The sequence below is a fragment of the Sitophilus oryzae genome, unplaced genomic scaffold (assembly GCF_002938485.1).
Source record: "Sitophilus oryzae breed Bouriz unplaced genomic scaffold, Soryzae_2.0 scaffold_811_pilon_pilon, whole genome shotgun sequence".
Taxonomy (NCBI): domain Eukaryota; kingdom Metazoa; phylum Arthropoda; class Insecta; order Coleoptera; family Curculionidae; genus Sitophilus; species Sitophilus oryzae.
In genome coordinates, this window is record NW_022147430.1 from 13,824 (window position 1) to 38,719 (window position 24,896).

At 32.6% G+C, this 24,896-nt stretch overlaps 1 protein-coding gene across 2 annotated transcripts in view; it reads right to left on the reverse strand.

The window, feature by feature from the left end:
- Nucleotides 1-872: 872 nt before the first annotated feature.
- The window catches only part of LOC115889223 (ubiquitin-conjugating enzyme E2Q-like protein 1), a 30,192-nt gene continuing 6,168 nt past the window's right edge, over nt 873-24,896 (reverse strand). The window contains exons 1-4 of one of the 2 annotated variants that reach the window (XM_030909171.1): nt 9,441-9,612; nt 4,990-5,134; nt 3,638-3,873; nt 873-1,887 (exon numbers count right to left, since the gene is read on the reverse strand). In XM_030909171.1, coding sequence (XP_030765031.1) covers nt 1,655-1,887; nt 3,638-3,873; nt 4,990-5,134; nt 9,441-9,543 — 717 coding nt within the window. In that variant the 5' untranslated portion in view covers nt 9,544-9,612 and the 3' untranslated portion in view covers nt 873-1,654. Of the gene's footprint in view, nt 1,888-3,637; nt 3,874-4,989; nt 5,135-9,440; nt 9,613-15,724; nt 15,943-24,896 lie in introns of those variants that run through there. The other variant, XM_030909170.1, reaches the window with a different exon arrangement.

The following is a 24,896-nucleotide window of genomic DNA, read 5'->3' on the forward strand; positions in this document are numbered from 1 at the left end:
TAAATAATATGACATGAATAATTTAAACAAGCTACATAAACACTAATACAAGATGAGACCTTTACGTACTCGACTGTAGATCAATTCAGAGAGAATCTTGTGTTAACATAATATTATCCATTATATATCGTCATAGTTTGTATTTTCATCTAATATTCTATTTAGTGACATTGGGTTCCTCACCACAATCATTTTTGCACACACAAACGAAATGAAGTGTTACAGTACCTGTAATAAGTATCTAGTTAATTACAGATTAATCTGTAACTTAGGTGCCCGTTAACAGAATTTAATTAGGTAAACATAGATAATTTATATTATGTAAACTTACAGAAATTAAATTATTAAACTTACAGAATTAATAGTAAAAATTTACAGAATTAATTATGTAAATTTACAAAATTAATTATGTAACTTACAGAATTTAATTAGGTAAACCTACAGAATTTAATTATGTAAACTTACAGAATTTACTGGGTAAACTTAACAGAATTTTAATTAGGTAAACTTACAGAATTTAATTACGTAAACTTACAGAATTTAATTAGTAAACTTAAATAATTTTAATTAGGTAAACTTACATAATTTACCCGCTATGTACTTACATAATTAATTAGTAAACTTACAGAATTTAATTTGCAAACTTATAGAATTTAATTATGTAAACTTACAGAATTTAATTATGTAAACTTACAGAATTTAATTAGGTAAACTTACAGAATAATTATGTAAACTTACATAATTTAATTATCTAAACTTACAGAATTTAATTACGTAAACTTTACAGAATTTAATTAGTAAACCTACAGAATAATTATGTAAACTTACAGAATTTAATTAGGTAAACTTAAATAATTTAATTAGGTAAACTTTACAGAATTTAATTATGTAAACTTACAGAATTTAATTAGGTAAACTTACAGAATAATTATGTAAACTTACAGAATTTAATTATCTAAACTTACAGGATTTAATTATGTAAACTTACAGAATTTAATCTGTAAACTTTGACCTAGTCTGTCCAATGAGAGAATATATGATTGTGACAGACGACATTCCAGAAACGACAGATAAAACAGGCAAATAGGACCGCTGAAAAGGGACCAGAGCCAAAGAAGACAAAACAGATAAAACATTATTTTTAAGATGGCAGACAACTGTCACTGTCACATATTCTTTTGTTGGTTATGATGACCTTTAACCACAGACTTAGCTAACCATGTTTATCAACACTGTTAGCTAAGATTCCAGATGGTATAGTATGGATGAGGGCGAATTTTTATGAAATTCTATAACTTGAATTTTGTAATGTTTACTTTTATGTAAACCGAATTATATCAGATGATATTAATAATGAATTTGCTTAAGATGTTGTTTTAAAAATCCTGTCTGTTCAGAACTATCAATAGCTACTTAAAACTGAGCATCTTATTCATTTTGTACATAGGCCCAATATATTTATAAATAAACTATATTATATCTGACTAAAACATCAAATAGTTTATAATTTGGGACAGGTATACAGCACTAAATTATATTAACTAGCCTGGATCCAACAGGATAATTTAGTTATGATTTAGATACATTATTCAATCTGTAACATATGCTTAAAGTAAGTAAATAAAATGTGTGGATTCCAACAAAAGTATCCACTCTAACCGTCAGCTAAACTGGGTGTTACCCAGCCGTACTTATCGTGAGTTCGTACCAGCGACCTGAAACTCTCTTCTGCCGTTCGTCGGTTGAAAACTTTTTGACCTTTGCTCTTTCGTTGTATCCTACCTTGGCCTTTAACCACACTGGCTGCGAACTGCATGATGACAGCTTCAACGGTGTAAGCCGAAGCCCATCCTCTTGGGGTTAGTAGCTCCATACAGATAGCTCCACCTGAAAATAAATAAAGATATATAGGGTGTTCTACTAAGAATAGCTCTCGATTGTATCTCGGAAATTGAAATGATATTTTTGTGGCGAGACTGTACGTTTGAGGACATACAGATGCACAGTCATTTTTGTACCTGAATAGAACATGCTACTTTTTTCAAGCGCCACAAATAATTTTTAAACAATTTCAAACGTTCCAAATAATATAAAAGATTTGAAAGTCATACCTCGTATGTAATTATATGCCTGTATATCGAGAAACTACGGTTATGCTCGTTGAATTTGATACTTTTGTCAGTTTAACAATATATTTTCGTACTTTTATGCTTATGTGCAAAAGTGCTTTTACTTTAAAATGACTTTTATACTGTCAATTACGCCGCAAAAATTAATACTTTTGTCGCTTGAAAAAACGTTTATGACTAGAGAGGCCATAAGAAATTACTGGAAAGTATTTTTTGATATCAAGATGCAGTTTTCGCTGAATTTTAAGCTTTATTTTTTCTTTTTACTATCAGCTGATATTACAAAATACTGTCGCATTTATTTTTTTTCTTTGAAAAAACGCGCGAAGTTCGTTAAATTGTAATACAGCGCCCCCTACGGGACGGCGTGAAATACAAAGCGAAAACTTCTGATTTCAGCCGTATACAGCGCTGCGGTCGGAATTTTAAAATCGACTTAAATCTTCGCCATCGGTATAGGTCATTACAATTAGCTGTTCCAATTGAAGAGGTTGCACTATATTATATTGGTGGTCCGGAACCGTAACTCGAAACTTCGGCAGCTTAATGAAACTAGCAAAATGCTTAGTTTTGAGGTACAGGGTGTAAAATTTCATTTTTTTTCGATTCTTTGTCAATTTCTGAAGTAATCAATAGAGGAAAATTCGTGTCTGTGAGTTTTTTGACTATGAAATTTTAATGTCAATATGCTTTTTGAGGGCGCCACCATATTTTAACTGGTTTGAAGAGGTATAACTTTTCGTTCGTATTCTGGGAAACTATTGAGTTAAAATATACATTTACGAGTTTTTACATAAAAATGGTAACTCGTTAAAAATCACATGAGTAGATTTCGAGATGAATATCAATTTTCAATACTTGTCGTCATTGACATAAATTAAACATGCTGACTAAATAGTTAGTTATACTGAAATCATAAATTTTAAATGTTTTGTGCCAAAAGTTCAACAGAAACTGTTTTATCATCATTTTTTCGAAGAAAATTTATGAATAATTAAAAAAGTTCGCAAATTTGTAATTTCAGTAAAATAACTCTATTTTACACGTTTATTTTTGTTAATAATGACATGTATTGACCATTTTTATTCTAAATATCTTGAGAACGGTTGCTAGTATTTTTATCAAGAGCTCATTTTACGTAAAAATCACGCAATGTATATTTTTCACTCAGTAGTTTTATACAGGTACGACGAAAGTTATTACTCTTGAAAACAGTCAAAACACACGTAGGTGGCGCCTCTACAAGTAAGAATCACATTGACATCAAAATCAAAATGTTCATGTCAAAAACTCCCAAACACCAACTTTCATCCAAATATTAACATTACTTCAGAAATTATTTGAAAATCAAAATAAAAATTTAACTTCTACACCCTGTATCTCCGTCACTTTTTTCCGGCATTTTAGGACATTTATACGAAATTTTGCTTATTTTATCTGCAGAATATACTGTTGAAGTTTCCGGAATACAGTTCGGAGCACCCTATATCTAAACTTCCTATTCTTACCTTCCATTACGAATCCTTTTTCAATTCGCGGCGATATGAGCCTCATAAATGGCGGCGCAAAGGGAAAGTTTTCTGGAAAAACCAGATGCAACAGAATGTAGCGGATACCCAGTTCCACCATGTCCTGCATGAGGTCGCTGTCTCCGTCCACTGTGTACAACTTAACGTACCATTCGAATAAATTGTCGTCGACTAGTTCGACGCTGAATATTGGGTCTTGTTTGGAATTCTGCAATCTAAAAAAAAGCCAGGCATTGAAAATATAGCAGGAGATGTTGATGAAACTGTTCTGTGGTATATTTATTATATGTAATATTAATGATGTAAATCAATTATTAGAGTAGATAGATGGGTATCCATTTTTATTTTATATTATTACTCAAAATCTCTATTGTATTTAATGGTTTTTCATCTCTTAAAACGCCGGTTATATTAATTCAGTAAGAAATAAATAAGTGGAACCAAAGGTCTCAAAAATAAATAATAATGGAACCAAAGGTCTGAAACAAGGGTGCTGTATTTCACCAACACTGTTCAAGATATATCTCGAACAAGTACCAATAGGGGATAACATGCTCTACACATTTTGCTTCGCGAACGATCAGGTGCTCATAGCACAAGATTACGATGACATAAATTATATGACACGTAAGCTTATAGAAGAATATCAGAAATGGGGACTCGAGATCAATACTAACAAAACAGAATATATGTGTATCGGAGGAGAACAACAAGATCTAATACTAGAAGAAGGGAAGAAAATTAAGTGCTGCACAAAATACGAATATTTGTGTATGCAAATCACAAATGATGGACTGTTGGATACAGCAATTAAAGAACGAAACCAACTTGGAAGGAATGCTATCACGGTATTAAATGGGATACCGTGGGACAAAAGCATAAACAACAGGAACAAAACACTAATATATAATACCATCATCAAGAGTATAACCACGTAAAGCTGTGAAGTGTGGCCAATTAAGGAAACAACAAAACGAATGCTGGAAACTACAGGGATGGATTTTTGGAGAAGATCAGCAGGCAAATCAAGACTCGAACGAATAACTAATGAACGCATAAGAGACGAGATAAAGGACAGTCAACTCATATGGTACGGGCATGTCCAAAGAATAGCAGAAATAAGAATCCCAAAGCAAATTATAAACTGGAAACCTGCAGGAAGAAGAAAACCGGGTAGACCGAGAAGAAGTTGGCAGGATCTCTAGGAGACCGTGCATGGAGACACAGACAGGCATGGAGAGATGGCATCGGAAGACATAGAACGTTTTAAACCGATTAATATATTATATAAGAAATAAATAAGTTATTTTTGCTGTTATTGTCTACTGTACCTTTGTAGATCGCGAAGTTCTTTCATCAGTCTTCTTGCGCGTACCGTTTTGTGTTGGGGGGCAGTCTCATCTTTGTTACTTTTGGCGCTGAACCCTGGCGAGGGGGTCTGACTAGAAGTGGCAGGAGAAACGGTGTCTTTGTACCCTGAAAAAGAACATATCTCTAATGTATTACGATACAGGGTGGCCCATCGAAAACGTTCTGCAAGGCATAACGGCTAGGGTATTCTTTTTTTCAAAAAATACAAAAACACGTCAATTTTGTTTGTGAGGGGGACAACTTTTGCCCCAAAAACGATTGCAATTTTTTCACCTTGAGCGGGTGTCATCCCCAAGTTTTTCGTCGGGAAGGGGTCAGGCACCGCACGAAGCTTTCTATTCTTATATTTCCCCGCCTCGCTTTTGAAAATCGATCGATCATTGTTGAGAAAATATGAGGATTGAAATTTGGAAAGCTTATTTAAACATTTATCAGAGTTAATGATAAGGATAAATTCTTCGACCAATTTGAGTTTTCTGTTATTTCTATTTACGCATTTTGCCACAGTGTTGAATGATCAGGCGGTAGTTGCCAGATGTTCTGTGACTTTAAACCGTGACAACTGTGCGTTGAAGTTCTTCTCAATATCGTTAAACTGACCTACAATAGAATCTCCAAAATACCAGTCCAGACGTTCAATTTCTGAGGGTTTTTTGTGTGCACCTCGTGAAAAAACACTAGGCTGTCCTCAGCCCAGTACCGACAGTTGTGCTGATTAACTACATCGTTCAAAAGAAAGTACACTGTCCGAAAAAAACGACATTAAATAGGAAATTATTATTCGCCACTCGTTCACATACTTGCTAAAATTGCAAGCGACGATCAAAATTGTCTTCGTTGGGTTCTTGTACGAACTGAATTTTGTACGGGTGGAACTTGCGTTTTTTTAATATCCTTTGGAAACTTGTACGTTTCTCGCCGGTTTCATTGGCTAATTTTCTTGTACTCAGCGTACTATCCATGGCAACTTGGCCCAATACGAATACCTCAATAGCTTCATTTACAACAGGATTTCCCTCTGCCTCTTTTTGTTTATAACGGAACCAGTTTCAGGAAATTTTGCTACTAACTCGCGAACAATTTTGCCATAAAGGTGTTTGTCAGAATGGCGTTCATTGAATATCTGCGCAAACCCGATTGCCGCATTCATTATTTTTAAAATAAAGTTCGATAATAATAATTGTTCATAATTATTAAAAGCCGAATGATGTTGAGAAGAACTTTAACGCATAAGTCACAGAACAGCTATCTAGCAACTACTGCACCTGATCGTTCAACCTTGTGGTAAGTGAAAAATGCGTAAACATCTAGAAATAATAAGAAAAACAGCAAGTTGGTCGAAGGAATTTACCCCACAATACTTGATAAATGTTTAAATAAATGCTTCAAATTTCAATCCTTCATATTTTCAATAACTCGACCGATTTTTAAAAACGAAGCCGGAAAGTATAGAGAATAGAAAGCCCTTTTCATTGCGATACGACTTGACCCCCCTTTTCATTTGAAAAAAGTTGGGGGATGACACCCCCGCTCAGAGGGTTTGGTTTGGTTTGGTTTGGTTTGGTCCCCTTCACAAACAAAATTGACTTTTTTTTTTCGATGGGCCACCCTGTATAATCTGATCTGTATTCTGTGAAGCCGAGGCTATATAAATTTTCTGAAGGAATTTTAATTGATTTTAACGTGTAAGACAGTGAACTGCTGCTAAACGAGTATTAAGTACCTGGGTGAAAATTAAAATTTCCAGAAGTATTTTTGAAAATTTTAGGCCGTATATACCTCGAGGGGTTTTACAAGAGCGTCCATAGGAAAAATTCTCATTTTTTGGGACTAAAACGATTGTTATAATCCCGTCCTCATTGTAATATTAGTTTAGGAATATACCATCTCTAATAAAAACCTTCATACCTTTGAGGTCATAAACGACCCTACAATATAATTTCTATTCGATAACTATTACTTTTGGGAATTTTGATCATAAATTTATATAGCTTTCGCAGACGTCTGTCTATCTAAACAATGTAAATTTAGGGCAGTGTCGTCCACTGCTCTGAATATTAGATTTAAGGATATATAAATTGTACTGTACGCCTCTAGCATTTCTGTAGCTTAAATACTATTTAAGGAACTGCAAGACAGGCCCTCATACTTTTTTTTGCTGAAACCTTCTTTTGCTCTCAACACTATTTTGCTTTTGTTCTTCAACTCTCTTTTTACTCTTCAACACGTTATTATTTTTCACAGTTTCCCTCAGGGTAACTATTGTAATTAGTTCATCATAATTAAAGTTAAGTTATATTAAAAAACAACAGTGTATAGTCTGTAAAACGAATAACTTTGAATTTGACAGTTCCCGCGGGCTTTTCTAGTGTTAATTTTATTAGGTTAGCAACTTGCGGCCATGCTGACGCAATGCCGTCGCTAATAGAACAGCCTCGGAGTGAGATTTATGACGTCACGCTATTAGATACCACAGATTTATAAATATGTTGTAGAATACTTAATATATGTGTACGAAAACATAATTATCTCGTATTTTTAATTTGTATTTTAAAATGATATAGTTTACATGAAATATACATAATATACAGTTAATAAATACAATATATATATACCTATTTATAGTAATAAATACTTTGGTAGATAAACTATGAACCATACAAAAGCAGCAAATGCTTGCCAATATGGTTGAAATCGTAATTCCATAGTCAATGTAGATGTTTTGTGTTAAGAATAATAATTTAAAATATATGTAAAAAAAAAAAAAGTTTATATTAGTTTATTAATTGCAGTAAACATTATAATATATAAAAATAAATTTTGTTAATGCAACAATAATACATCAGTATTATATAACTTACTATTCACTACTGTAATCACTATTTATGTAGATATTGAATGTTTTTGTTAAATTAGATCGATTTTCAAACCCCCAAAATTTAAAATATATTTTACATTTTACCCATTATCTTATGTACTGCCTATTCATTATTGTATATTTAAAACATTTGCTGCATTTGTATAGTTCATAGTTTTATTTACAAAATATTTATTACTATAAATAGGTATATATTATATTGGATTTATTAACTCTATATTAGTATATTCTTATGTAAACTATGTACTATGTATACTCTGTATATAAACATCATTTTTAAAATACGAACCAAAAATACGAGGATAATTATGTTTTCCATGTATCTCTACAACAAATTTATTAACTGTAGTATCTAACCAGCGTGACGTCATAAATCTTGCCCGTGGCTGTTCTATTAGAGACGGCATTGGTTTAATATTTAGAAATGTCAAAAGTTGATGATGATTTTTTACTTTTGTCAATTATGACATTTCGTGTTGATTTGCAAGAAGAGGAAGAACTGTCACTGTTTTATTATTTTCCTTTATTTCACGAAAGTAAAAAAGAGTTACCTATATGATTCGTTCAGGCACTCAATTTAAAGAAGATTCAGCAACTTTTTTTATTAGAGGGATTTATATTTGCTATGTTGGTAAAAATAACGGTCAAAATTCAAAGCGCCCATTTCTGGCAGACTATACCTGGTTATTAATTCCACACCCGAAAAGACCCTCAACAAGTTGGCGCTACTGAACAGGACCACAACACGATATTTATTAATTTTATTTAAGAACTTTGTCTTGTGTATTCATGTTTAGTATACAATTTTGTGTTGTTTGTATTTTCAAGTATCTTTTTATACCCCAAGAACGACTAAAGCCGGGACCCATTAGGCCACACGCCATGCGACGCTACGTTATCCCACGTGAGCCCACGTGTGTCCACCTGATGCGACGTGGGAAAAAGTGTACACATGAGATCTGGGACAGACGACACACGTGTGATAGCGTGGAGTGGCGTGTTGCCTAGTGGGTACACAATACATGCAATTAAATAGCAAAACATTAGCCCAGATCTTTATGACGTGGGGTGGCGTGTTGGCTAATGGGTTTCCCGGCATTATTTTAGCACATCTTAATAAAAATACCTACGTGTTAAAATCTAATGATAAGTGAATCTAATCTACCGCGATTTCTACCGAATTTTGACCAAGTTTTCTACCGAACATAAAATTTTGGTAGGGCAACACAGCCGACTAGAGCTATACAGCAGTTTACAGGCTCTTATCGCTTCTCCGAAAACGATAACAAAAAACATGGGTGGTCAGCAATGTTCATTTAAATAAGCGGCGAAAGCACGGGCGCCGCCGTCGCTGTCAGCAGGAAAAAGGATTGTGCCACTTGAATTAATATGATATTTACTTATTATTTTTACAGAAAAATATTAAGTCCTATTAAACATTATGTAGCTTACTTACATTATTTGGTTAAGAATATCAAATTTTAAAGCGTAATCCATATTAAAATAAAAAATATTGCTACGTTTCGTACTTGCCTGGTTCTATCTGGTTTAATTTTTCTTCCTCTTTCATAATTTTCTCTCGAATTTCTGACACTACTTCTTCCCCTTCCCTCTTCAATGTTTTCACTTCTTCCATTTTAATTATTAATACACAACCGTTACACAAATGTTTCACTCACTTATTACTCAACTGCTTCTCACCACAGTCTGGCTTAAGTATGAAAGAAATAAGATGGCAAGAAGCAGAAAGTACTTAAGTAAGAAGTTTAAAATGGCGAGTTAACGATCAGCAAACCCAGTGTTGCCACTACCAAAATTGTATTTTCCGTAGATAACTTTTTACTTTAACACGTATTTTTCAGACGTTCCAAAAGTAATTCGTTTTTGGGGTATAAAAGGCACCGTATGATCGAATAAAAACGGCGTCAGCGATGGCTATGAAACAAGATCGTCATTTTATATGTAAAATTATATGGAAAATGTCATCGATCGTCATTTAAAGCCAATTGACGCCGTTTTTTCGATCATACGGTACTTTTAGGTATAGAAAAATACAAACAACACAAAATTATATATTAAATATGAATACACAACTTCAGTGAGTCCAAAATTAGAATTTTGGGATCAGTATTAGACACGCTTTGCAAAGTTCTCCCAAGCTAAAGCAAGCCTTTAAAATTATTCAATATTTTTCACTGTTGGTAATTTAATTTCATCACCCAGGTACCGTTTAATCGGAAAACGGCGTCAACGATGGCTGGCTAAATGAAGTGTTTAGATCATAGAGTTAAAAATTAAAAGTTTGATGTCTTTAGTCGTATTTGTGATTCAAAAAAATATAACTCATTAGAAATTTTAAAATAAATACCATTTCTGCTAGATCGAAGATGGACTGCCAATCAGTAGATCTACCGGGAAAATCGGTAGAAGTGGCATCTCTGCAACAAAAGCACGATCGGGAAGGGATCGGGTGAGGTAGGCGATGAATATTTTTCCAGGCTGTAATACCTACACGTGGTACTATTTAGACCTAAAATTTGGACTTGATACTACAACCGTACTGCTTTGGTACTGCCAAAGTTTACAGAATAAAAATATTTTTATATTTTTATTAATATTATATTATATTTTATTCTTTCAAGTAAAAAGTTTCAGTTTTTGTTACAATACTATAATATAAGAAGAATTTAAAATAAAAAAAAAAAAATTGCATAAAAAATCAAATTTTCTGTTGATAACTCTTAAATTATTAATTAAAAAATATATTTAAACCGTTAAATTCTATGTAAAAAGTTCTTTGAAATGTTTTCTAAAAATACAAAAATATAAGTTAAGAAGGATTGTTGTACACATTTTTTGAAGTAACCTGAAAGGGTAACAGATATCGATGTGCTGTTTTTTCCATCATGTACATCATGTGCAACTCCAAATACCGATGTTAATTTTCGCCATTCCCAGAAAGGGTGTTTCGCTTCGCGTCCAAATTGGTCCGACCTGTTAGGTGGGAACACCGATGTTTTTGGTCGGAAACACCCTTAGAGATAGACGAAAACCACATCGGCGTCTGGAGTTCACTTACCGTAAACCGCATATCGATTATCTGTTACCGTTACATGGGCGTTTTTCAGAATATAGATTTAAAGGTTGTAACTCTTTTGTTATGAAAAATTTTGTATTTTTTATGAGAACATTTCCCAAGCACCTTTACGGAATTTAATGGTTTAAGTATAATTTTTTTAAAATTAATAATTTAAGAATTGTCAACAGAAATTTGATTTTTTTATATGGGACACCCTGTATACCTTTCCAAAAACATAACACACTTGATATTTTGCTCGATTCCCCTTCGAGATATAGAGTATATAAAAATTCGCCCGCTTTAAATAAGTAGGGTTTGAACGGCACCGGCTGTGTTGCAAAAAAATTCTAGCTGTGAGCGTCAATTAAAACGAAAATATTATTTCATGAGAGATGCAGAATTTTATAACAATTTAAAAATATATTAACCAACATCAACACATTATTTAAACTATTCATTAACAATAAAAATAAATAGCAAACCAACATATGAGATTTTGCTACAGGTGTTCGATATAACGACCGTCTTCTGTTATGGACAGACGGGATAGTTTTTGGACATTTCTCGCGAAATTCATTAACTCAGTAGGGGGTGAAAGATACCCTCTCATGCTAAGTATTTCTAATTCTTTGTCTAGATTATACGAAGAATAAGGAACCTTTATTCTTCAGCAAATATATCCATAGGATTAGATCCATGGGCACTAAGTCAGGCGGCCTCGACGGGCCAACGGCTGGCATCTTGGTTATTATTCAACTATTCCTGAAATTGGCTGCAAAATTTTGCTGATAACTTAGCGTTCAGAGGTGCGTCGTCTTGCTGGAAAAATATGTTTTCGAGTTCCATTATGAGCAGATCATCTATGAGAGGTCCAAAGCCTACTAGTTAAAAGTGGCGAACTTTTTTAAAATTCTGTATTTCGAAGGGGATTATAACAAAATATCAAGTGTGCTATATTTTGAAAGGTAATTTTAAATTCTTTTCAATTAATTAAAAATATAAAGGGTGTCCCAAATAAAGAAGAATCAATTTTTCTGTTGATAACTCTAAATTATTAATTTTTAGAAAATTACACTTAAACCATTAAATTTACGTAAAAAGGTGTTTTCGAAATGTTTCGCTAGAAATACAAAATTTTCCTTAGCAAAAAGTTACAGCGATTTGTTAAAATGCACATTTTTGAAAAACACCCTGTAATCTGTAATGGTAACAGATATTGATGTGCGGTTTTCACCATCATGTTTTTGATGAAAACTGAGCTCCAGACATCGATATTAGTTTTCGTCTATCTCCTACTGAAAAGGGTGTTTCCATTTAAAAGCGTCGAATTTCACCGACCCTGTACATATGTAAAATTAAAAGAAACAATTTTCAATTTTTCCAATTTTTCTCGAAATTTGGCCAATAAAATCGTTTTTTTTTTTTTTTTATTTTTAAATGTCAAATTTGATAGATACACGAGAGCAACAACGTAAATTTAAACTAAAGCTAAAGCCAAAGTTAAATTTGACTTAAATCCTTAAATAAAATAAAATCTGTATGTAAAATCAATAGTCCTAAACTTATAAGCTAAATTTTATTTTACAAGACAAAACAATCAAAACTTCTTGTTTTTATCTTGAATGAGATTCGTAGGCGACTAAACCCTGAAAGAATCTTCTCCGCTAAAAATATCCATTTTTTATTATGAAAAAGAACAAATCCCAGACGATGCTGAAATTCATTTTTTAACATCCAAAGTTCGGGTAGTTTTACCCTCGGGGTGAAATTTTTGGTAGAATTTTTGTAAAATATAAATGGAGAAGTCGTGTCTGATAAATATCCAGAACAAACTTTTTGACAAGATGTTTTGAGTCGAAAAATATGGAACACTTTAAAGTATTTGTTGAATGGCGAAAACAATGCCAAAGTATCTAAGGATATTGTTTATATTTCACTTGGGAAATCAAAAATAAATGCCTTCATTTTGTTATTTACTACACAGTGGAGGCCAAAAAGCTAGGCTAAATAGAGAAAAAAGTATGATATTGAATTATCGGAAACCCTAATAACAAAAGACGTACGCACTAGCTGTAATATTCCAATTATTTATTTTTAAACAGTCATGTATGATCTATCATTTTTACAACTTAATTCTCCCTACAATGATATTACAATAAGAAAGCAGTAAAAAAGAAGTAAAAATATAAAATAGGTATGTTCGTAACCCACACTAGCTTACTCAAATGTTGGGTAAATTTTCTTAGTGCGGTGATCACGACATCACATCGCAAGCCATCGGTATCAGCGTGCTGTTATTTTAATACCTGTTATTTCTTTGCTACTCTTGCGCGAAACTGATAAAATTCGGGCTGCAGCTAGCCAAACCTCCCATCGTCTAGCCGTTGCTGTTGCGCGTTGGACTGTTATAATGAACAACTGTTACTAGCACAGATATAAGAAATTTTGTAGCCAGGTGATCCGAATATGACATAACGAGTGGTCGCAACAGAGCACTGTTGGTTTCATAACTGTTATTTTTAGACAGTAACAAGTGTACGAACTCTGTCATTTATAAATAACAAATTTTAAAGTAACACATATCGTTAAATAACAATACCTTAACAAATGCCTCTTAACAGTACCTGTTGGTACAATTTCGATATATGGCCAGTTGACAACTCAGAGTAAGATCAGTAAGATAATAGAAACAACTCAGAGTAAGATAAGCAAATATAATCTAAATCGGTCCGTGTCAGCGCACTGTTGTAAAGTGACAATTGTTGCCAACTGTTGTGTGCTAAATTTTTTAAATAGTAGTTCTTAAATTACAGATCGTTAAATAAAAATAAGTCTCTAAAATTACCTCTTAACAATACCTGTTATTTTTTGAACCAAAAGTTTTGTGAGCTCGGCAGAGAGTTCAGATCACGATCAATAGCGGTCAGTGTTCCTTTTATAATTTTTCTTTTAGAAAGTAACGACTGTTGTGAACTGTTATTTAGAGATAACAGTTTTAAAGTAATACGTCTCCAAAAAATTACCTCTTAACAGTAGGTACCTGTTATTTTTTGGAATATCACTTGCGAACTTGGTAGAATTACGTTTTACATCACGACCATTCGTTGTAAGCACACTTTTTTATTTTCATAACAGTTATATTTAGGAAGTACCTAACTATTATTTATTTTGCACATCATTGTTTTGCAACGAAATCTATCGATTAAAAATATTTCCAATATGGCGGCACTCAATATGGTATAGCCTAAAAATCAAATTTAGTGATTACCACAGCCACTGTGACATAAAGAGAAGACATGTGGCTATCTATTTCAAAAATTACATTGTTCAAATGTTATATAAATATAATAATGGCGGTAGCTGTCATGAAATTGAGCGATTAAAAAATTATCATAAATCATTTTTTACAAATGGAAACCCACTTTTTTTATTTCACTAGTGAAAAGGTTTTTCAATTAGTTACTTTTAAACTATACATGTTCCTATACCTAAAATATTTTTTTTTTAAGTTATTTTAAATTTAATTTGAAAACGTATAATTTTTCTTCATTTTATCTAGCTTCCTTTGACATTAAGTATCAAACGGTTAGACAATTTATTTCCCTCTGTCAGAAAACGAATTATTTGTATTTCCTATATTATAAATACTGCCTGGTTTAGAGTTTAAAATGTGTATTTATAAAAATATATCTCGTATTTTCGCTCTTTAGTGATATCTAATAGTTGATATTATTAATAATATTGCGTATGATAAATAAACAGCGCAAAATTGGCTCGGTAATAATGCTGCTTTTTGAACAAAGCGTCATAATATGATATGGCCAGATCTATTGTTTTAGATCACTTGACGTTTAGTGTCATAGGCTACTGGTTAGAATCGTTAAAATCAAGAAAAACATACGCTTTAAAACTAAATCTTAAATAACTTACAAACTATTTATTTTAGGTATAGGAACATGTAGGTATAGTCAAAAAGTAACGAGTTGAAAAGCCATTTCACTAGTGAAATAAAAAAAAATGGGTTTCCAATTGAAAAAAATGATTTATGATAATTTTTTAATCGCTCGATTCCATGACAGTTACCGCCATAATTATATGACATCTGAACAATTTAATTTTTGAATTAGATAGCCACATGTTTTCTCTTTATGGCTGTGATAATCAATAAATTTGACGTTTAGGCTATACACATATTTTTGACAGGCAGTTTTTTTCGTCCAAGTTTAAATATTTTTTTTTTCTCAAAAACGATCAATGTTAGATATAGAGTGTTTAATATCAAAATTCATAAAATTTTACAGAGAATTTAAGCATGAAATAAAAAATGGGGGCACTTATTTAAAATAAGAAAGTTGCTGTCAACTTCCGGTGTTTCCGGAAGTGCCGCCATATTGAAAATATTTTTAATCGATAGATCTCGTTGTGAAACTATGATGTGCAAAAAATCTCCGAGTTAGATGTTGTAGTTCCTTAGAAACTTCTAATGCACGCTCAGCCTGGGACATCCTGTATAATAAATAAGTTTTCTAAAATAACAGACCATTAAATAACCATTCATCTCTAAAAGTTACCTCTTAACAGTATCTGTCATTTTTGGAACAAATCTTGACGAGCTAGATAGAACTCTTAGAACACTGATATCTTCATAACTGTTATTTTTAGGAAGTGACAACTGTAGCGAACTGTCATTTATAAATAGCAGTTGTAAAATAACATATCATACGTGTCAAAAAGTTACCTCTTAACAGTCTCCTGGCCGGTGAGCCTTGAGCAGATCCGCTGGGCTTGTTGTGCCCCTCATCTTTGTTATTCGAGGATTTGAACAGTCTTCTAAATACCGCAGTCACCTTGTCTTTGGGGCGGATGTTCATGTTGTACCTAGTAGTGGCGCTTCTTGTACTTTTCCTAAATCGCTTGGATGAACCATTAAGTATCAAGCTTTTGTTTTGGTTTTATCTGAAAAAAAGATGAAATAGGTAAGTTAAATAAACTCTAGAAAATGCGTTTTTAGAATTAAAGTCGGTTGTTCACCTTTGTGCATAATTCATCTGCCATCTTATCTCCGATAAATGTTAGATTTGTGCCGATCTGGTTGGCTTTTACATTGTCTCGGTTTTATCACGGATATATGCTAAGGTCGTGACATTAATAAATTATTAATATCGTCGTTATTAGACGCTTGTCATATTCTTTGGAAAATATTTATATTTTCGTCTAGTGAAAAATAACTTTGAACAATGCACAGATTAGTTGGGCTTATTAACCTACATAGTACGGCGTTTTGTTTTGTTTATTATTTTTATGAGAGGAAAAAAGTTTAATTCGTTATAATCAAAAATATAGTGGAAAGTAGCCTAAACCGTACGACTATGTACAAAAATTAAAGAAATACGAAATTTTTCGGGCTGGTTCATCATGTAAGTTCACCATAAAATTCATCATGTTCAATTTTTGAAAAATTAACTTGTACTTCTACCTGTGTTAACCAGGTTTAACCACTAAGTATGTTGTATCATCATCATTTTCAGCTTATTCAACCATTTTCGATTATGAGGCAGCCTGTAGCCTTCCTCACTATTAAGACACTCTCTTTGTAGTTGAGCTCATTGTTGTCTATTATTGGCTATGCGGGCCCATGTTATTCCTGCTAATTTCCTAATATCATTGTCCCATCTCATGTTTGGTCTTCTTCTAGGTGTCTTAATTCCTCGTGGGTACCATGCTGTAATTTTTGTTGTCCATCTCTTGTCTGTCCTTCTTGTCAGGTGTCCTGCCCATTGTCACTTTAGAGATTTGATTCTGTGGAGGACTATTATTACCTCGGTCTTTTGTCGTATCCACTCTATTCTTTTACTGTCTCTCTTGGTTATTCCCAGCATATTTCGTTCCACTGAGCGTTGTGCGACCTGCAGTTTCCTTATAATGTCCGTTTTAAGTGTCCAGGTTTCGCATGCATCATGCATAGGTCATGACTCGTAGTACACATTGGTCGAATGTTCTCTTCTTTAGATAAAGTGGCATTCTATATTTGAATATGATTGAGTTTCTTCCACAAGTACTCCATGCTAACTTACTCTACTGTTGATTTCTGGTAGTAGAGATCCCTAGCTGTGTATTAGTTGTCCCAAATATATATTTTACTGTTCTACTATTTTCAGTGTTGTGTTATTTATTAGAATGTCTTTTCTGTCTACTAGTTCGCTGTACAGGGTGTCCCATTTTAGTTGAAATCATACGGTATCTCCTTATTAGTAAAGATAGGAGGATGCGGTTTGCACAAACCTCTGCCACTTTTTCGTCAAACGGAAGATGCTGTCAACAACATTTTCATAGCTCTCTTTGTTTCTGAGCTACAGGGTCTTTTCCAAAATTTTACAATTTGGGGCAGTCCCTGTATCTCCGTTATTATGGATGATATCGAGAAGGTGAAAACTGACTCTTGTAGAACTTTTTATTTAGAATACAGTGGCGTACTCTGTTTTTCTACAAAAAAATATTTTTAAATATGAACTAAAGTTACGTTCTTTCAAAAATTTTCAATTTTCAAAAAACACCCTGTATATTTATAAATGATATGATCCGCCTCGCTATGAGTTTTTCAAAAATATATATTGCTCTATATTTATTTTCACTATTTACGGCAATATTTAATTTTATCATTTTTTATTTATTTTTATCATTTTCTTATTAGTAGGCCGTGATAAATAACAAAAAATCAAAATGGTATTTACTAAAATAGTCATACACTTATTAAAATTTTGTTTGGAATTGATATATTTTACTTTTGAACTGTTATTACCACTCAATTTTTGAATATATTTTTTTTCATAACGGAATTTATTATAACAGGATGGGTTTGCAAATATATAAAAGCTTGCGTTATTAGCTTGCATTTTTCAGGTGTTCCACATTGTGTTAGTTGCCACGATATATTTCACATTTCAAAAATTTCCAAAATCAGAAATCGAAAAAGGACAAATCCAGGACTCAGGGAGGGTGTCGTATGGGTCCTTTGGTTCCAATTCATTGATTGGAGAAATAATAATATATAATAACGAATTTTGTTAAAAAAATTTAACAAAATTCGAATATTGTTATTGTCGTTATAAGTTGTGAGGGGGAGCGCCATCTTGCTGAAAATTTATTTCACGTAAATTAGCTAAAGGAATATTCAAAAGTTCCGATACGATAGCTTCCAAGATTTACAAATAACGGTAGAAAGTTAAGTTTCCCTAATATATAAAGAATTTATTAGTGGCTCTCAAAATAACTTTTAGTATATATTTTTAATAATTCATTAGTTTCTTTATTATCAATCATGGTCTACCAATAAAATATGATCTTTTAATATATTTTTTTAAATATTGCAGATAATAGCAAAAATAAATATAGAGTGATATATATTTTTGAGAAGCTTTTGGCAAGCCAGATCATATAATTTATAAATATACAGGGTGTTCCATTTAAGAAAACATAACTATAGTTCATATCTTTAAAAATATTCTTTTCGTAGAATAACAAACTACGCTACTGTATTCTACGTAAAAAGTTCTACAATAAACAGTTTTCACTTTCTCGATACCTTTAACAATAACAGAGATACCGGGGGTGTCCCAAATTGCAAAATTTTCAAAAAGACCCTGTAGCTCAGAAACGAAGAGAGCTATGAAAATTTTGTTTACCGCATCTTTCGTTTGACAAAAAAGTTGTACGGGTTTGTGCAAACCGCATCCTTCTATCTTCAGGAATAACAGAGATACCGTATGATTTCAACCAAAATAGGACACCCACCCTGTACAGGGTGAGTCAACGATAGAGTAAAGTTCATTATCTCATTTGTTTCAAGGTTTACAAAAAAAGTTTAATATAAAAGTTATAGGGATGGTTAAGATACATATTTGAAAAATTATTATAGAGTATACAGGGTGCTTCAAAAAAGTGTCGCGGCTATACAATATGTTTTTTTATGCAACACCCTATTTTTTATTTTATTTATAGATTCTGCGTAAAAATCCATAACTTTTTTATATATAATGCTATATATCTAAAATTAATAGTTTTTGTAATATTTCAATTTATTTAAACAAATGTTAAATTGCAGTGTGGTAAAAAATTGTCAGTGGTGCCATTGTTTCTGAAGTTGGAGTACCAAAATATGGTAGCAGACTTTTATAGAGATGAAAAAAAAGATATATGTAAAGATATTTTAGTTAAATGATACAGGGTGTTCAAAATATATTTATGAATTTGAACTAATTAAAATTAAAAAATCTCAAATTTTTTAAATGGGACAACCAAAGTTGCCATGACAAAACAAAACAATTTATTACTTACCTTTAACAAGTAGCTTCATAATTAGTTACAATTGCTGGTATTAGTTAAAATTAATTATTTTTACTCAAATAAACTAAATCGCAGTAGTGAATTTCGAAGATGACACTTGGGATTTTTCGTCGGGGCGAATAGCCACAGATTAGGGTAATACTAAATTATCTAATTGCTGAAAACTACTGATATATGAATTTTCTTCGACATACAGTAAAGTTTTTTCTCGTAGTAATTCTGGTTTATAATTCATTTGGTAAAACCATTATTACTACTGCCGCGAAACCGTCCCATTACACACTTGAAGATGTTTTCTAGATAATATACATCTATCCTTATAGTAGTTAGCAAAGTACTATATAATATATAGTACTGAACCAAAAAATGTAGTTTTCTAAGCTTGTCCGTGTATATCAATCACACTGACCAATTCATTTCAAGAAAATCTGTAACTATTATCTCTACCATTTATACTTATTACAACAAATTAAACTAAAATTCAAATTTTGTTCTTAACTTGCTTAACAGACATGAAATTGTGATAATTATTACTTTTTGTCATGGTAACTATGATGTTATAGCGCAATTGTATTAAACATATGGGTAAAAATAGAAAAAATTAGAATAAATCGCAAACTAATAAAAATAGGTATATGACATTCATAATAAAAGTTGAAGAGTTTGGTAAAATCTATCAGAAAAAATGATAATATATAGGGTGTACCATTTAAAAAAAATTGAAATTCCTTAATTTTGAGTAGTTGAAATTCCTAAATATATTTTGAACACCCTGTAACATCTAACTAAAATATCTTTACATAGGTCTTTTTCTATATCTCTATAAAATTCTCCTACCAAATTTTAGTTGCCCAACTTCAGAATCAATGCCATCATTGACAATTTTTTAACCCACTGCAATCTAACATTTGTTTAAACAAATTTAAATATAACAAAAACTATTAATTTTAGGTATATAACATTATATATAAAAAAGTTATGGAATTTTACGCGGAATCTAAAAATCAAATAAAAAATAGTGTGTTGCATTTAAAAAAAAAACATGTTATATTCGCCACACTTTTTTGGAGCACCTTGTATACTCAATAATAATTTTAAAATGTGTATCTTAACCATCCCTATAGCTTTTATATTTAATATTTTTTTGTAAACCTCGAAACAAATAAGATAATGGACTTTACTCTATCGTTGACTCACCCTTTACACTACTTTAGTTTTTTCTAAATTAATTTTGAGACCTACTTTATTGCTGGCTGTATTTCGTTCGTTAATTTGTGCTTGTATATAGTTATTCAGGACTTTTTTAATTTCTTCTAGTGTTGCTGTAAACAACTTTGGGGATGTCGCGCCTCTCTGTCATCTTTTGCCAGTTGGGAACTCTGGGGTTGTTTTATATATCATTATATACTCTTGTTTTGGCATTTTTGTATATACTGGTGAGGGTTTCTATATAAGACCTGCCAATACCTTGTTTTCTATATTTATTCTAAATTAAATATACATATAATACTACATAAAGCATATAGAGTTTTTTAATATAGTACTTTAATTAAAGGACTTCCCATGTTCTTCCTGTCTATTTAATGATTAATATCAAGCTTGAAACTTTGTTTTAAATTGTAATTTAAGCTTGTCAATACCTTGTTTTCTTATATTTATTCTAAATTAAATACAAATATAATACTACATAAGCATAGTGTTTTTTAATGGAGTAGGTACTTTAATTAAAGGACTTTCCAAGTTCTTCCTCTCTATTTAATGATGAATATCAAGCTTGAAACTTTGTTTTAAATTATAATTTAAGCTACTACAAATATTTACCCTATTTTCCTTCGAAATTGCCTATTTATTCCATCGATTTGTTTATTTCGCCCATACTGCTTCTAGCCGTAATTAAATGAAAAAGAATGGAGCATAATTATTGGTCGGTTGTCGTTGTCGAGATCCTTCGCAGCCAGGAATATTGAGGCCTGATGAAGGCAGAACAAACAAAACCCGAGTCCCTTTGTCTTTCCCATAATTTATACTCACTCCAGTAAGTTTATTTTCAAAAAGGGTTAGTTTGAGTTAGTTATATTCTCTGCCTCTTTTCATTTGCTTTGTGTATATGTATTTTTCCTCTATGTGGGTATCAGAAATACACCTACGCTCAAAAAGCGATTCAACCATAAATTATGTTAATACAGGATGTCCCCATATTACTTGAACATCTCTCCATGCTTGTCTGTCTCTCCATCTCCGAGAGTATTTTCCTCCATAAATATTTCAATCTCTTCTTGCTAATTTCGCGGTCTACCCGGTTTTCTTATTACTGCAAATTTCTAGTTGATAATTTGCTTTGGGATTCATTTCTGTCATTCTTTCGTAATGTCCTTATCATACAAGTTGTCTGTTCTTTATCTCGTCCACTATTGTATGTTTAACTTCCATAATCTCTTATGCATTCATTAGTTATTCTTTCAAGTTTTTTGATTTCTCTGCTTCTCCAAAAATCCATCTCTGTAGCTTTTAACATTTTCAACGTTCCATCATTTGTAATTTCCATGCCCAAATATTTGTATTTTGTACAGCACTTGATTTGTTTTGATAGTAGAAGAGAATCATCAAAACAAGAGAAAGAGTGCATCTAGCAGGTACATTGCGAGTGCGGTGAGTCGTATATTGGAGAGACAAAACGTCCTCTACATGTACGACTTAACGAATATAAAAAACATACGCAAAGAGGTGAAACAATGAAGTCGGGCATTGCAGACCATGTGTGATCCAAGCACTACAACATAGAATGGTCGGAAGCCCGCGGGTTGCCCACAAAGGACCCGCACAAATTTAAAAAGGCCGTATTTATATCTAGCAATTATAAAATCTTTAGCAACCCAAGTATGGAAATTTATACTACATATACTGCCATTACTCGCTGACGAGTATTCGACACGCATCAGAAGATGGTCACGCAAGGCGTTTTCTTTCATGAGCTTTTCTGTGACTGAAAATCCCGATTTTATTTATTTCGTATGAGAAGCACAAATACAGGATATGTGAATACATTCTATAAACATACACAGAGATAAGCATATATAAACAAACAAATAGTTGTAAAAGAAAAAAGAAAACATGCATGAGAAATATAAGGACTTAAAAATATTACAAGTATATATAAAACATATATATAGTCAGGGACAAAAAAAAATCCCGATACGTGATGTTATCTGCCTACCGCACTCCGGACATTCAAAAATCTCATTACTTTGTTGCCTCTTTACTTTTTGGTTGTCGCTGTTAACTGAGTTTACAATTCTTCTCCATTGAGTTCTATTGTGAGCTGCTTCTTCCCACTCATTCTGCATGTTAATCCCCTTTAAGTTTTCGTGGAAAATGTCTTTGTGCCTTTTCACTTGTCCAACTGACCTCCTCTTACCGTCTACAAGCTCACCGTAAAGCAGAGATTTTGGTATGCAGTTTTCTTGCATTCTGCATACGTGACCAGCCCATCTTAAGCGGGATTTTGTAACCATGACTTCAATACTCTAGCAATTAGCTTTTTCAAGGACCGATACGTTTGAAACATGATGGAACCACCGGATTCTTAAGAGTGGTCTAAGGTGTCTCTGTTGCAGCTTGTTTAATGTGTTCAAATGTCGGCGGTACGGCGCGGCACCCAGGTTTCGCTCCCATGGTAGGGATTTTAATTGCTCGGTACACAGCAAGTTTCGTTTTTGTACTCAAGTCATGATCGTAGAAAATCCTGTTTTTTAATTTCCAGAATGTTCTTGAGGCGCTGCTAATCCTGTGCTGAATTTCAGAGTCAATATTGGCTTTTTCCGAAATCAAACTGCCGAGGTAATTGAATTCCGCCACATATTCCAATAGTTCTTCTCCGATTTTTATAGCATTGTTGTGATCTTTCGGGGGAGTGCACATGATTTTGGTTTTGTCGATGTTGAGCTTAAGACCCAAAGCCTCGTATGCCCAGGTATATGTGTTCAACATTTCTTGTAATTGTTGTAACGTGTTTGCAACTAGAGTGCAGTCATCAACGTATTGAAGTTCTGTGATGAAGTTTGTACGTGTTTTTGTCTTGAGTCTTTTTATGTTGAACAGACCGCCGTCGTATCTGTATCTAATGCCCAATCCTCTCTCCTGCAGTTTGCTGTCCACTATAATGGAGAGCGCTGCCATGAATATGTTGAATAGGCGAGGCGCTAAGACACATCCCTGCCTAACTCCTCTCCTGTATTTGTTAGGAAGGGATCTCTCAGTGATGTGACACTCTCGACTTGTTGTTATGGAGGCTTTTACACACTGTAAGAAATTTTTTGGTACTCCGAACTTTTTCATAATTGCCCAAAGCGCATCTCTGTTCACAGAGTCGAAGGCTTTCGTTAGATCGATGAATGCAACATAAAGTTTAGACTGCTGCTCTTTTACTTACAATTTACAAAAGTAGTTTTAGGATTTAATTTAGTTCACACTTGATAACGGTCAGTGATATTTCTGACCGAAACGTTGTGGAAGAAAAATAAATAAAGACAACGGAAATCCGAAATTCTTTTAGTTTCAAATTCAATGTTTATTTCATTAAATGACACAGCGTCTTCAAAACAAGAACGAAAACTTGACAAAGAACACGGTCATGAATATGCCATCACTTGAAATTGGATGTAACAGGGCGAGGCAAGTATCTCTTCAAGATTGATTGATAAGGAGTCTACACGTGACGTAAAAAGGCGTATGCTGTTCCAGCCTCTAATGACGCAGGCATTGATTTGTTTGTTTTTATCTTACATTCGACCACGATTAGAGAAAATACTTTTATTAGAGGTCATCTGGCGTCTATATGACCTTTTCTTTTACATTTAGCAAGTGTTTTTACTTAAATAATAAAGTCTAGGAAACGTTTGTTTAGTTATTTTATGTTTTAGCATTTTTCTGTATTATGAGGGTTGTTTTTTATATTTTGCATATAGAAACATAGTAGGCCCATGTCAGTATACAGGGTGGTCCGAACTGTATTCCGGAAACTTCGGCAGCATATTCTGCAGATAAAAATAAGTGAAAAAGCTCGTATAAATGTATCTTCTAAATGCTTAGTTTCAGAGATGTAGAATGTTTAGGAGGGAGTTAGTCACCGCGACCTTAAAGATCTATTGTGTGTTAGTTTCAGAGATAGAGGGTGTTGAAGTTTCATTTTTATTTCGATTTTTTCCAAATAATTTCGTAACGTCAAATTCTACGGATTCGTAATGGAAGGTAAGAATAGGAAGTTTAGATATAGGGTGCTCCGAACTGTATTCCGGAAACTTCAACAGTATATTCTGCAGATAAAATAAGCAAAATTTCGTATAAATGTCCTAAAATGCCGGAAAAAAGTGACGGAGATACAGGGTGTAGAAGTTAAATTTTTATTTTGATTTTTTCCAAATAATTTCTGAAGTAATGTTAATATTTGGATGAAAGTTGGTGTCTGGGAGTTTTTGACATGAGAAATTTTATTTTGATGTCAATATGACTACTACTGTAGAGGGCGCCACCTACATATTTTTTAATTGGTTTGAAGAGTAATAACTTTT